General features: G+C 42.2%; 1 protein-coding gene across 1 annotated transcript in view; it reads left to right on the top strand.

Annotated features, from left to right (window-relative positions):
* Positions 1-14681, top strand: part of LOC306930868 (ryanodine receptor 2-like) — a 170084-nt gene that overhangs the window by 6770 nt on the left and 148633 nt on the right. The window contains 13 exon segments of the mRNA XM_079511964.1: positions 995-1069; positions 1577-1655; positions 2335-2447; positions 4658-4781; positions 6527-6623; positions 6755-6829; positions 10113-10269; positions 10925-11089; positions 12084-12205; positions 13034-13217; positions 13559-13694; positions 13842-13937; positions 14527-14645. Coding sequence (XP_079368090.1) covers positions 995-1069; positions 1577-1655; positions 2335-2447; positions 4658-4781; positions 6527-6623; positions 6755-6829; positions 10113-10269; positions 10925-11089; positions 12084-12205; positions 13034-13217; positions 13559-13694; positions 13842-13937; positions 14527-14645 — 1542 coding nt within the window.

The raw sequence follows: 14681 nt of genomic DNA, 5'->3' as shown, positions 1-14681 counted from the left end.
AACCCAAACATTAATTAATTAATTGATAATGAATGGCCAGTTTTACGTCATTTTCCCAAGACATTGAACATTAAATGCCGTTTACAACGAATGGCCAGCTTTTGAGTTTTTATGTAAACACAAACATTGCTTAAACAGGTGAGGACACAAATTCTAATTGGACTGAATGAGATGAAGTATTATGATGTATGATGATAAGAGCGCCACTCACTTCACAGTTCACACAGGTGTGATTTTTGTTATTTCACTGATAGGTATACTATGTCTTACAAATCACACTCGTGTGAAGTGAGGGGCGCTCTTATCATCATACATCATCATACATCATCACATTCCGTGCTCAGCCAATCAAATCATCACATTCCATACTACAGATACACAGACACACAAAGCTGTGCATAGCTAGCGCCCCCAAAAAATAAAATCCTCCATACAGTACATCCATCCATCAATCCATCACATGTGAAATGATTTCCATTGACTTATTTGATTTGATGTGATGGCCTTGTCGTGGCATTTGGCCTTTCTGCTCTCAAAGAATCGATAGCACCAAAGTGGTCCCTAAAAGGATGAAATTCCAGGCTTTGAACTGTTTTGGAACAACATGTATAGCTTCTGACTGGTTATTAGAGTGATTATGTTTACTCTTGTATTGGAGATTATGTAATGGGTTTTGTAATTTTGCTAATTATCTAATTATTATTAGAATGTATATTTTTTTTGTATTTGACTGGGTGTTTTTTTAAACTATAGTGTCATTGTATTTTTTAGAAAAGTCTTCTGTGGACAAGTGGTGAAAACTAGCACATGTGCTAACCCACTGTAAACGATGCATCTACTATTTGTACAACTGTGCAATGAGCAATGTAATTGTTATGTCCATATCAAATAAATAAACATAAACATAACATTGATACAGGTGATTATTTAATATTAAGATTGACATTTTATGCTGCATCTTAAGGTATTGTATTCTACTCTGTGTGCTTTACAGGCAGAACAAGGAGGTGGTCATCGCACCCTCCTGTATGGCCAGGCAGTGTTATTTCAACACTCATACAGTGGCATGGTGAGGGATCATATTCATATTACTGCACGGATAATAGATGAGAATCTTTTGTTCTGTCTTGTCCCCTTCTTAGGCCCTAAGAAAACAGATTTGCTGTCCTTATACCCTATTAAGGGCTCCATTTTCGTCACCGCTAAACCCCTTATCCCTAAACTTCTTTGCCTTTTTTTTTTACTATTTTGAAAAACATTTTTGAATAGTTCAACTAGCCAATCTACATTGACACGTTGTGAGCTTGAAGACTGGCCATTTTAACTATTAAATAATGTTTTGCAAAATAGTAAAAAAAGGCAAAGAAGTTTAGGGATAAGGGGTTTAGCAGTGACGAAAATGGAGCCCTAAGAAGAGGTATATGGACATTGGACAGCAAATCTTTTTTTGTTCACTTGTTTCAATTCACTATTATGTAAAGAGAATTCAATTCAATGGGGCAGTTGAAATGTTGAATTAACAACCTGTCTTCTGTTTCCATTCTCTTGTTGAAATATCCACTCTTTTCATCCCAAGTATCTCAGCTGCTTGTCTACTTCAGAATCTTCGACCGATAAGCTAGCATTTGATGTTGGTCTACAAGAGAATAAAGCAGGTATTAGGCACTTTGGGAATTATATACTGTATTATCTCTCAGCGCTATTCTATGGAGTGTCTCTGTACATAGATTCTCTCATCTTTCTACAACTTCTTGTCTCTTAGCCATGTTCTTTGTTACACTGACAGCTTATTACACTCTGCTAATCATTTAAGTCACTGTTGTGTTAGCACAGATCGCTACAGTAATCCAACGTCCACATGTTAATATTTGTACACAGATTCTGTGCACAGTTTACAGGCTATTTCTGAATTATGTTTGGTTTGTGCAATAATACCATATAGGCCTATGCCAATACGCAGAATAAGCCAGTATGCTAAATACAACTGTACAACTATTTGCTGCAATAAATGTTTCTAAATCCTTTGACCTAAGATAGATAGATAGATAGATAGATAGATAGATAAATAGATAGATACTTTATTTGTCCTTTCGGAAATGTGTTTTGTGCACAGCAGTCATCAGGATATACATAAAACATATGGAAACAAACAGATCACACAGTACATAGACAATAAAGAAACGATGCCAACAGAAGGCCACCAGTCATGTGACAGTATCACTGACTGAAATACTTAAATCTTTTCATCCTACAATATATTTGCTGCCACAATGAAAAGCATACAGTTGGACGATGTGAGATACTGTACTGTATGTGTGTTTGATATGGGTTCAGGTGAGGCATGCTGGTGGACGGTCCACCCAGCATCCAAGCAGAGGTCTGAGGGTGAGAAGGTACGTGTTGGAGACGACCTTATACTTGTCAGCGTGTCCTCCGAGAGATATCTGGTGAGTCAGGCATAGTGCCACAATTTGTGTCTTTTTTCTGCAATTTTCCCAGAATTGCACCTTTCTAGTTTCAGCTGTTCCACACTGTGCTGTATTGGCAAATTTGGCAACAGGCCAATCCCCCACCCCCCCCCCCCCCTTTCCCCTTCACTATATATGTTTCTTTTCCCTTTTTACCTCCTTTATGATGAATTCCTGTTCTGTTCATTGACTATATAGAAGTGTCTATTTGTACGTCTCTAAATGTTTTGATGAATTGAACATGGTGGACCCTCTTGTAAACAAGTGTAATGCTTAATTGGGTCGTCCACTCACAGTTAACAGTCTTTGTATTGAGTTTGTGCTTGAAATGTACTGTAATTCTGCAAACTGTTAATAAATATTTCAATCAATCAATCAAAGCCCACCTTGAACTTGTCAAGGTGGCTAGACTTCTACTTATGTAGAAGGTTCTACGGAGTTTAGTTCATGATCCAAAAACACGGTTCAATAGTAATCAATTCACCACCTCTCGGGGGAAGTATTCATTTTATCAACGCCCCAAAACGTAAGCGAGGCAGGTAGCCTAAGCCATGATTTGTGCTCACATAAGGGATGTGCAATTACATAATCCATGTTGTTGTTGTTTAATGCTGCCTTGTGTTCCGCTCTTCTAACTTTATGATCTTGTTTCGTTTCGTCCCACATAGACTAGACCCCAGAGACATTTGAACATCTATACAAGATGAATGGAATTGCAGTTAATGAACAAATGAATTATCCCCGCCCAGGAGGAGGCGAGGGATTTTGTTTTTGCTCCGTGAGCCTGTCTGTCTATCCGTCTGTGAAGAGCTCATTTCAGGCAACGATGGGCCGATGGGAGTGAAACTGTGCACGCCACTCACAGTATGCTAAGATATCCTCACATTTTTCAAATTGACCTCATGGTGGCACTATAACAGCCCACTTCATGAAGTCAATCATGATGCAACTCCACATAATAGGCCTTTTACCAGATTGTCCGCCAGGGCTGGACTGGAACAAAAATTCTGGCCGGTCATTTTTGCGCAAATTTGGCCCAGACCACCACAACCAGCGCGCAGATAGCAGAAACTACAGTATACCGTCCGCTCCGTCGAGGCACAGACAAACAAACAAGCCCTAACACCACCACTTTTACAGAACAACATAAATTATACAAACCAACAGACAACTACACAACCCTGTTGCTCTCACAAGAATGATGCTGGCAAAATGATTCAAGATAGAAGAGGGTTTATTTGTCACTCACTGATACAGGTACAGTGAAATTATCATGATGGCACTGGCAGAATGGCAGCATGCCCGGACCTTTCCTGGTGGCCTGCCGCCTATTGGCCTGCCTTGCCTGTCAAAAAAGTCATGGTCAATATCATGGCGGCCCCATACGGTCGCGGCCCACCAGGAATATGCCCGGTACGTCCTATGGCCAGTCCAGCCCTGTTGTCCGCCATTTTAATGTTTTCTTCAAAACACACTAGGCCTGGCCTGGGCCATGGCTCAGTGGTCCAGGCACCTTGGCTGGTAATCCAGTCTGGCAGTGTGCTGCGGGTTCGACTCCCGATCCCGACGGCCCTTACTGCATGTCCTCCCCCCCATCTCTCTCCCCCTTTCCTGTCAGCCTACTGTCTGTCCCTCCATAAAATATATAAAATAAAGGCGAAAGCAACATAAAAAATAAAAAAAACACACCTATTTGCTTTGTCCAAAACTCACACAACTTGGTACATATTATCTCTAGAGTCATGTGATCCAGAATGTATCAGTCAGATTTAGCAAACTCCGTGCCAAATGCCTGTACGGACGTACACAAGCACACACACACAGACAGAGTGCAAAACAACATAGCTGACTGACTAGAAATGTTTCAATCTTTTAAACTTTAAAACTATCCAGCCGGTGTTTGTGGAACACCCAGGGGAAGAATACAGGAAAATATTTTCAGGTGCACTGAAAAACAAAATAAACAGTTGCTGACAACTACTTATGTTGGAGACAAAATGTCAGCAGCAAAAGTTGTATTTTGAGGAAGCACACATAGGGAATTTGGCCCCCATCCGCACTGCTCTAGCTGATTTCAGTTTTCTCCTCTGCCTCTATATCGGACCTCAGAGGGGCACACTTCAACAATAACCAACAGGTAATGTACTGAGCAGAGGCCACTTTTGAAATGCCATTTTCTTGTTTTCCAGCACCTGTCCTACGGCAGTGTGGTAGACAACAGGAGCTTGAGTGGCAGTCTTATTGTTGACGCAGGTTTTCAGCAGACTCTCTGGAGTGTCGCCCCTATCTGTTCTGGAAGTGGTGTCGCTCAAGGTGATTATTTTTTTTAATTTCTCACTCTCTCAAATTGGTAAGAAGCAAAACCATTAACCCATTTTGGGCGGGAAGCCTTTTGGTGTTAGCATTAGCTATTTTTCAGCATTATGTTATGTTATGCTGAAAAATAGCAGATCTACAAGCTCATAGCGCGCCACCGAGTGGCGCGCTACGAGCTTGTAGGTCTGCTACTTTTGAAAAATCGAAGAACGACTGACATAGAAACTGTTAGAATCTGATCTCAGGTCAAAATGGGGTAATCTGTGAAATATCAATATCCATATCAAATAGCAAATGTGACAAACAATCAGCCATGCTGTACATGGCAGCAAATGGTACTTTCTGTGTTGAGGCTGTAGATGCACGCTGGGACACAGATTCGCATTTTTCTCCCCTAATATGCCACATGCCCAGAAACATTAAAGCCCCCTTTACAACAATAATATAAATACAATTATGAATGGTTGCAATCTAATGCTTCTGGGCCAAAATGTAATTAGTCCATTCGCTGATTTCTTAGACTAGAGCAAATCGGTTATGGTTGGCAATTGCCATCTGGTGTGAAGTATATTTCTCATCCATTGCACTCCAATGCCCGAGAGGGAAGTTACAACTAATGATTATGGATACTGTGATACCGCTGATGCACCATGACTTAAAACCCTTAATCACAGTAAAGGACACTTTCGGGTATTATGGCTTGAATAGAGAGTCTGATTTAGACAGATGTAGCTGATGTACTGACGGTAGTACTGACTAGTCTAAAATTAAGGAAACAGCTAAAGTGGAATTCACTTATTTGTCTATAAGGGGTTGCGGAAATAGCTCTGAAAATAGCAGATCTACAAGCTCACAACACGTCGAGGACACGAGTCGACACATTGTGAGCTTGTAGATTGGCTATTTTTGACGTGCGACCCGTTGTATAGCTTCACCATCGAGCTTTACCAGGGTACGGTATCCTACAAGCTATACAAGCAGATGGCAAGCGCTAACAAAGTATGCTATTAAATAAATTATAGGAATGGTAGGCTGCTCTCTCTCTCTACAGGGTCGACAGTTATTCACAACAGAGACGTGTTGTGAGCTTGTAGATTGGCTATTCTCGAGGTGTGCAGTATGTGCGTAGTTAAGCCACATAGCCACAGGTGCTGGTGCTGGGCACCCATCGCCTCCATTGTACATCTCCACCAAGGCCAGGAGGTTGAAAATGAAGGAACATCGCTGCAAAAATAAATATGTCATATGTTATTCATATAATGTATGGAAATAATTAAATACATTTTTTTTATTTGAGAACATAGTCTTCACGCATGCACCCGGTCAGGGCAGCAGTGACAACGGAAAGCTCGCAGTCACGGGTGCGCACCTTTATTACCTAATCAGGAGAGAGAGAGGTGTGCGCTTCTACGGTATAGTAGCAGCGACTGGACTGGGAACTGAACATGGCCCACTGTCTACTTTCCTACTTATTCCTGTGTACGTCTTTGACCAACCAACCAACCACGCTATTTGGTGTGATTGCATTCACACCTACAATACATTGAACCGAATTCTGGTGCGCTTGGAAGCAAACCGAGACCCCCGTTTTTTTTTCCCGCACAAGAATTCCAATGAGCCTTCACGCCTGCCCAAACGAAGTGCACTTTCCGACAATACGCACCAGGATTCGTTTTAATTGCAGTAAAACATTCTGGTGCGAATGTGCCCTTAATCAGGTCTCTCCTGTACTAACTGTATAGGATACCTGAAGGGGGGGGACACACTGAGGCTGCTGCATGGACACAGTGACGCCTGTCTGACGGTTCCACCCACAGAGCAGGGCGAGGAGCTCCGAAGGTCCATCCCAGAGACTTTTTTACAACTTCTATAAATTAACATTCAGTTGAAAAATAATGTTGGCAAATCAGTTCTTCTTATCTCTTCTCCTCTGCCTCTCCGCTCCTCCCTCTCATCTGTCTCTCGCCTAGGATGATGCATTATGAGGTTGGATCTGTGTCCAGTCATGCCCGCTCTCTCTGGAGGCTGGAGATTCTGCGTGTTGTGTGGGTTTGCAATTCATTATATTTCATCATGACCAGCTCACTTTCCTACAATATATCACCGACTAGTGAAAGCTCATGAAATGTAGAAGACCTAAGCCAAATTCCAAAACCCAAAATCTCAATTCAACTTTTAAACTGAAGAAGACACAGTTGAAGAGACACATTTTCGCTGAATTAACAGAGCTTCAGAATGATAAAGTAGTTGTGTGATATGTAAGAATAATACAAGTAGGCTATAGTACTATATAGCAGTGGTCCTCAACAGGCGGACCGCGGTCCACGACCGGACCGCGGCACACGACCGGACCGCGGCACACCTCTCTGCGGACCCTGGACAAATGATAGAATAAAGAGAAGAAAAAAAGTCACCGCGACTGCGAGTTGAATTCTCCGCAACGCAATTAACGCTCTGAATGTGGACCGACTGATTGTGTGTGTGCCTGTGTGTGCCTGTGTATTATGGGCCGGCATGTCATGATGACAATGTTGCACTGACTGGCTCACTAGCTAATAGGGGCACATAATGGGGACACATTCAGACATTCAGTTGAATGAACAAAATTAGATTTTTGCAGGTGAATAATGAATATTATATAAAAAATATATTTTCATACTCTGCACCCCAGTATTGGTTGGTTGGATGGGACCCGATTTGTATAAGTTTGGTTTGACTACTAAACAGGCATAGTTGTTTCTAGGGGTGGGGGGCGAGGGAGGCAGCCCCACCCCGTGGGGCCCACGTGGCCCGCGACCCGCAATTTTATTTGCGCGCGCATGAGACTGGACCATGGTCTTATTCAAAAAATATTTGTGGACCTTCAGCATTTCTAGTTGAGGACCCCTGCTATATAGGCTATATTGTGCGCACTTCATCTGCCTCAAAATAGTTCATTTCTCTCTTTGTGACGGTGACAAAAAAGATATTTATTTATATGTGGAAAGTTCATTTTCTTCCATAATATAATTCAAAAAGTGAAACTTTCATATATTCTACATGTAGATTCATTGCGCGTAAAGTGAGATATTTAAAACCTTTTTTTGTTTTAATCCTGATGATTATGGCATACAGCTCATGAAAATCAAAAAATCCTATCTCACAATATTAGAATACTTTATGAGACCACTAAAAAAACATTTATAATACAGAAATGTTGACCATCTGAAATGTATGTTAATTTATGCACTCAATACATGGTCTGGGCTACTTTTAAGCAAATTATTTCATTAATGGGGCGGAGGTGATAAGCCTGTGGCACTGTTGAGGTGTTATGTCTCATACCTTCCTCTTGACAATACAACCTAGATTATCTGTGGGGTTCGGGTCAGGCCAGTTAGCTGGTCAGTTAAGCACACTAATACCATGGTCAGTACATGTAGTTTTGGGCAGGTGCCAATTCGAGCTGGAAAGGAAAATCAGCATCTTCATAAAGCTTGTCAACATACTGAAGCACAAAGTGCTCTAAAATATTCTGGTAGATGGTTGTGTTGACTCCAGTGTAAGGTTTTCACTGACAGTGGACCAACACCATGCGGTTAACATGGCCCCAAATCATCACTGTGTTTTATCATGTAGAGTCAACACAACCATTTATTAGGATATTTTACAGCACTGTGTGCTTCCGTATGTTCACAAGCTGGGGGATTTATACGAGCAAAAAGGAACGCGGGCTGTGGGCACTGGGCAGGTCAGGAATTCCCTTCATAATCATATACCTAATATAAGTTTGCGCATCCTGGCGCTTATTCACTATTTCTGGAATAAATAGCCTTGCACGTGTTACCTATGAAGATATAACGATGTGGCCATACACATTGATGAATTGTCTATTCTTCTATTCTGTACTACGCTATTCTATCTCACCCACGGCTCTGGGTTCCAGTGATCCAGCTGTGTGACACATTGTATTGTTCCTCTTTGGCAATGTAACATATGTTTTCCCATGCCAATGAAGACCTTTGAATTGAATTGAATTGAATTGATACACGTCACAAGTGATCGCGGAATGTGCCATCGCTATGAAATGACAGCGTAGTACGTTCTGATCCTAGAGGCAAATCCACTCCACCACTCTGTCCTTGCATCGAATCCTCTCCTCCTCGCTGGGGGCGGGCAAGGGGCCAGTGAGGCTATCCAACGTTGAAGCACTGGGCCCTAGTGGTAAGAGGAGGGACTGCAGGCGGACCCGTGGAAGTATGATTGGGAAACACCGTGCAGCTGGGCTTTAACATTGAGCGCTTCTGATCTCTATCCTTTTAATACTCTATGGGGGCGGGGCTAAGGTGCAAGTGGAAAGTGTAAAAGTTGCGGTATCGGAATTTGGCTCTAGTAATACTGAGGACCTAGTCCTGATTGGCTGTCATGTATAGGTTACTCAGGTCACATGACCAGGAAACAGGAAGCAAGTAACAGAAATCTTTAGAGACACCCAATGTTATGTAACGTAATGTTATGATTGAGACCGGCCGGTTGAGAGGAGCGTTCGTTACTAAATAAACCAGCGCTTCTTTCACCTGATAATATGTGATCATTTCTTGTTTTCTCACTAATGCTGTGTGTGCTCGGCTAGTGAACACATTTCTTTCTAAGTACCACTAGTCCACTACACTGGCCTGCGCCTGCCAACATCGTCTCTCCAGTATTGCTCTTGTAACCCTCTTGGCCCTCAAGTGGTCATGGAAAATGGCCAAGGAAAATTATTAAAATTATTTGAATCGACAAATAACAGTCAAGATTTCAACCTTATAATGAAAATAAACCGATATGATGCAATATTAATTAATTTTAAGGATTAATTCTAAATGGAAAGATTGGTATAGTAGTATTTTCATATTTCTAGAATCTCCCTTTATCTCACATTGGCATGTAGCCTAGCCCAGCTACAGCATTTGGTTCATTTGCTGCCTTCTGCAATGTCTCGCACACAAGTTGTGTGTGAGACATTACAATTTACAATTTAGGCATTTAGCAGACGCTCTTAATCCAGAGCGATTTACATTAAGCAATAACAAAAAGCATGGCATACATCACATATATAAAAAGTAGTTATCATGAAACATGCGTAAGCTAAGAACGTAACATTGCTTTCATGAGGGTCAAACCATGAAGTGTTCTGCTATCCTGCCCTTGAAGAGTGGAGAATTGCTACAAGCAAAAACCTGACATCTACCCTGGCCTATTACTGTGAATGTAATGTTCCTAATGTTCCCATATAATGAAATGACGTGATATGAGGTTACTTGAAAGTGGTCAAAAAACAAACAAACAAACTCTTCTGTCTCTCAGGTGGAGTGGTAGCCACACACGCTGGGGCCAGCCCTTCAGGCTGCGCCATGTCACTACTGGGAGGTACTTGGGCCTAACGGAGGAGATGGGCCTGCAGCTGGTGGAGAGGGCCAGGGCGGATGTCAAAACAACCTCCTTCTGCTTCAGACCCTCAAAGGTCAGGGCTCACCAGTGTTGTTTTTGGCAGCAGATTTTGATTTTAGTTTTAGTCATTAGTCTCTTGAATAGTTTTCACTTAGTTTAGTCGCATTTTAGTCACCTGGAATGTTTTAGTGTTAGTCTAGTTTTAATCGAATAAAAATCATAAGATTTTAGTCGACTAAATTTACAGTTGATTTAGTCAAACAAAATTTATTTTGGCGGCCCTTGATGCCGTCGTAATGACTGTTTCTTTCACTTGCTGAAAATAGCCGAACTAATTGTAAAATGACTCATACTGGATCTCTTGTTGGATTTGTTGACGAAATTGTCAGTATATTTAGTCTTAGTTTTAGTCATCATAGCTTAGTTTTCATTTAGTTTCCATTTAGTTTTCGTCAGTGAAAAAAGGTAGTCGACGAACCTTTTTCGTCTTAGTTTTAGTCGACAAAAACAACATTGCGGCTCACATACCAAACACACTGGACCACTGGTCAAGGCTGTTGTGATGAGCATAGAATGAATGCGGTTGTGATGAGCGTAGAATGCTGAGCAATAGACCTAACTTAACTATTTGTCAGCAATAAACAAAAACATTTACAAATTCTACCAAAATTCTGTATTTTTTTTTTACTTTATTGAGTTGTTTTTTAATCATTTTTATCCTGCCATAGGAGAGGCTTGAATCTGGCCAAAAGAAGGATGTGGATGGCATGGGCGTCCCAGAGATCAAATATGGCGACTCCATTTGTTATGTGCAACATGTCGACTCTGGACTGTGGCTTACCTACCAAGCCATTGATGTCAAAAGTGCCCGTGTTGGAGGGGTGCAGCGCAAGGTGAATCTTAAGTGAATAACAGGCAGTAACATTAGGTCATTTTGGGTACAATGTTTTCTGAAGATGTAGTAATGGGCTAAATCACGAGTGCATGTGTTTGGTCCGACTAGTCATTGGTCCGAAACACGACAACCCACCTCAAACCCTAACCTAACCATAACCGCAAGCACGGGAGCAGGCGCTAGTCCGAGGTGCGGACGCATGTCGAACCAATGCTCCGTCGGACCATAGTATGCCTCCCCTAAATCACTGTATGAACAAAGATAATGTTGTTCAAGGTGTTTTATTATTGTCGCTGCACATACAATACAGCTAGTCGCAACATTGCAGTCAATGGAATTCTTGCCAAGGTGCCCCCAGCTGCATTGTATGCATGTATGCATGGTTAGGCCCTTTCAGGACACTTGGTTACAAATTTAAATTTTCTGTATTTTGGACAGCGATACCCTAGGGTTCCTTGAAAGTGAATCCTCTCTCCAATAGACGCAGCTGTACCACTGTCTGGTCACGGACACATCTAGCGTCGCTTGAGTGTTGATGAGATGTTTCAAAGATGCATAAAGTAGTAGTAGGAGACCATGGAAACTTGTGTGAAGCGGCGCTAATCGGTGTCGCCATTAAGTATTTTTAATCAATTTTTTAAATATTTGCTTCTCTGAAATGATCTCTTCCTCACTTCAACAACAAGGAAGAGAGATGAGAGAGAACTTCAGAGGAGCTAAAAAAAAAGGCAACCACGATTAGCGCCGCTTCGCACATGTTTCCGCGGTCTCCTACTGCTACTTTATTCGTCTTTGAAACATCTCATCAACAGCAATTAACGCTAGATGTGTCCGTGACCAGACAGTGGTACAGCTGCGTCTATTGGAGAGAGGATTAACCTTCAAGGGACCCTAGGGTACCGCCGTCCAAAATACAGAAACGGTAACCGAGGGTCCGGAAAGGGGCTAGTACATGATGTAAAATGATGCTCTAATGATGATTGTCTTCCCAGGCCATCCTGGACAGTGAGGGTCACATGGATGATGGGCTGACCCTGTCTCGCTCACAGAGTGAGGAGTCTCACACCACCAGACTGATCCGCAGTGCTGTTCTTCTCTTCACCCACTTTGTCAGGTACAGCCTAGGCTACACAGCAGCACTGGAAGTCACTATAGTCCATAGTGGGACACGGTTTGTTGAGTTAAAAATTAAAATGGTGACTGGGTAGGGGAAAACACTCGTCCACCACAGCAGTGCGGCGCCTCTGGCTTGGCCGGGCGCTCCAACAAACACAATTGCCAGTGGTTGTGGGTGGGAAGCTTGTAGATAGGCGGTACAATAGAGCGTCGCAGTCCCGCCCCCTTTCATGACGACGCCAGGCCCAGGAAATGAATCCCATTGCATTTTCCCCATAGACATTTAAAAAAGTATTTATTTAAAGACCTTTTAAGCGTCGTACAAAGCCAACTCGAGTCGTGACAAATCATGACAACACACACAATATTTTGGACCAAACAAATAATTACATAGAAGAAAAACAACAAAAAAAGTGTTGTAACCTGCCGTTTTTCTCTACTTTCTAATTCTTTGTTTGGCCCGAAAAATTGTGTTTGTTGTCATGATTTGTCACGACAAGAGTTGGCTTTGTCCGTGGCGTAAACGTCTTTAAATAAATACTTTCTGAAATGTCTATGAGGAAAATGAACGGAGAATCATTTCCTGGGCCCTGGTAGGGGGCGGGACTGCGACGCTCTGTATTGACTGAGTCTCTCCAACATTGATTAAACACACTTGGTTAAATAAAGATTCTCTCTCTCTCTCTCTCTCTCTCTCTCTCTCTCTCTCTCTCTCTCTCTCTCTCTGTGTGTGTGCGCTTCCTAGTATTGTTGTATTTTCAGGTGAAGCGCTATACAAATAAAGTCACTTTGACTTGACTTTGTTAATCCACCTTCCTGTCTGTAGGAAACTTGATGGTCTTAGCCAGCAAGGAAACATCCCCTCATTCAATCTACCATCAGAGACAGTGGGACTCAGTCTGCAGGATCTCATTAGCTACTTCCAGGCCCCAGGGGAGGGGCTGGGACATGAGTTCCGACAGAACAGCATGAGAGCCCTGAAGACTAGACAGTACCTGTTTCAAGAGGAGGTAAATAATGCTTATGAATGAATTGGTCCATCATGTGACTATTAACCCACTAGCTCATAGTGCGGCACCGAGTGCCGCACTATGAGCTTGTAGGTCTGCTATTTTTGAAAAATTGTGTAAATGCAGCACAAACCGCAACCCTTTGAATATATATTCTTTCAGAGCGAACGTTTTTTAACTCAAATCTTTGCTTCTGAGGGGTTCCTGGAACAACATATTTTCAGATGGGGGTCTGTGGTCAATCAATTACATATAATTTTTGGACTCCTTGACATGAAATATTGAGAACCACTGATATAAAAACATAGGTATTTCACACAAGTACATAACATTCTTTACAGGGTGTGATTGGTTTGGTCTTGGACTGTATTGACCGTCTCCACCAGTGCAGCAGTGCCTCTCAGTTTACTGAGGCTGTGGGGAGTGAAGGAGGAGAAGAAAGCGAGAACATCCTCAATTTGTTCTACGAGCTGCTGGGTGAGCATTTCAGAAAACAAATCAACCTCAACGTATGGGACAACACACATTGTTTTTCTTCCCTCCCTAAGCATGTTCATGAATGACATGGTCCAGAAATTGTCACACAAAATGAATGTATTTTTTTTCTTTTAATGTGCCTTTCAGCTGCTCTGATCAGGGGGAATCGTAGGAACTGTGCCCAGTTCTCAGGCTCCCTCGAGTGGCTGATTGGCAGGCTTGACAAGCTGGCAGCCTCCACTGGTTGGTTGGAATGACTATTATGAAACAATCAAGTTATAATAATAATATCTGGGATTTATATAGCGCTTGTCTAAGTACTCAAAGAAGAGATGTGTGGGGGCCAGGGAGGGAACAAAAGAAAATAACATTATTAGGAAAAGATAAAGAAGTAAAAGACACACATTTAAAAGCAATAAAACACTAAAAGCAACAAGTTGAAATCAAAGCCAACTCGGGAAGGCCATTCTTCTAACAGGCGGGTTTTCAGGGTGGTTTTGAAGGTAGGGAGGGAGGGTACTGCATCTCTGATGCATTTGGGTCAAAGATTCACTCATGGATTTACATACATTAATTTCCATACATTAAGCGGAGCATCTGAAGATGGCTAAACAACAGAGCCAGTAATGTAGAATTAAGTCAACATCCGCAGTATTATCAGTCATGGTAATTCAAACCGACTTGAGACAATTAGCTTATGACGCTAATAATCCGAATCCAGTATCGGTGCATCTGCTTGTCCACATTCACATGGGGCGGGGGGGGGGGGGGGGGGGGGGGGGGTACGAAGCCACTTATGGCTGTAATTACCAGTCTGTCATGTTGTGTATAGGCATCTTGGAGGTTCTTCACTGTGTCCTGGTGGAGAGTCCAGAGGCGCTCAATGGAATCAAAGAAGGTCACATTACATCTATCATCTCTCTTCTGGATAAGCATGGGCGCAATCACAAGGTATCGTGTTCCGCATGATGTTTCCTTCCTCTCCTG

This window comes from Electrona antarctica, assembly GCF_951216825.1.
Source record: "Electrona antarctica genome assembly, chromosome: 10".
NCBI lineage: Eukaryota > Metazoa > Chordata > Actinopteri > Myctophiformes > Myctophidae > Electrona > Electrona antarctica.
The sequence above is the reverse complement of the archived record's forward strand: the minus strand, read 5'-3'. Positions and strand labels throughout refer to the sequence as shown.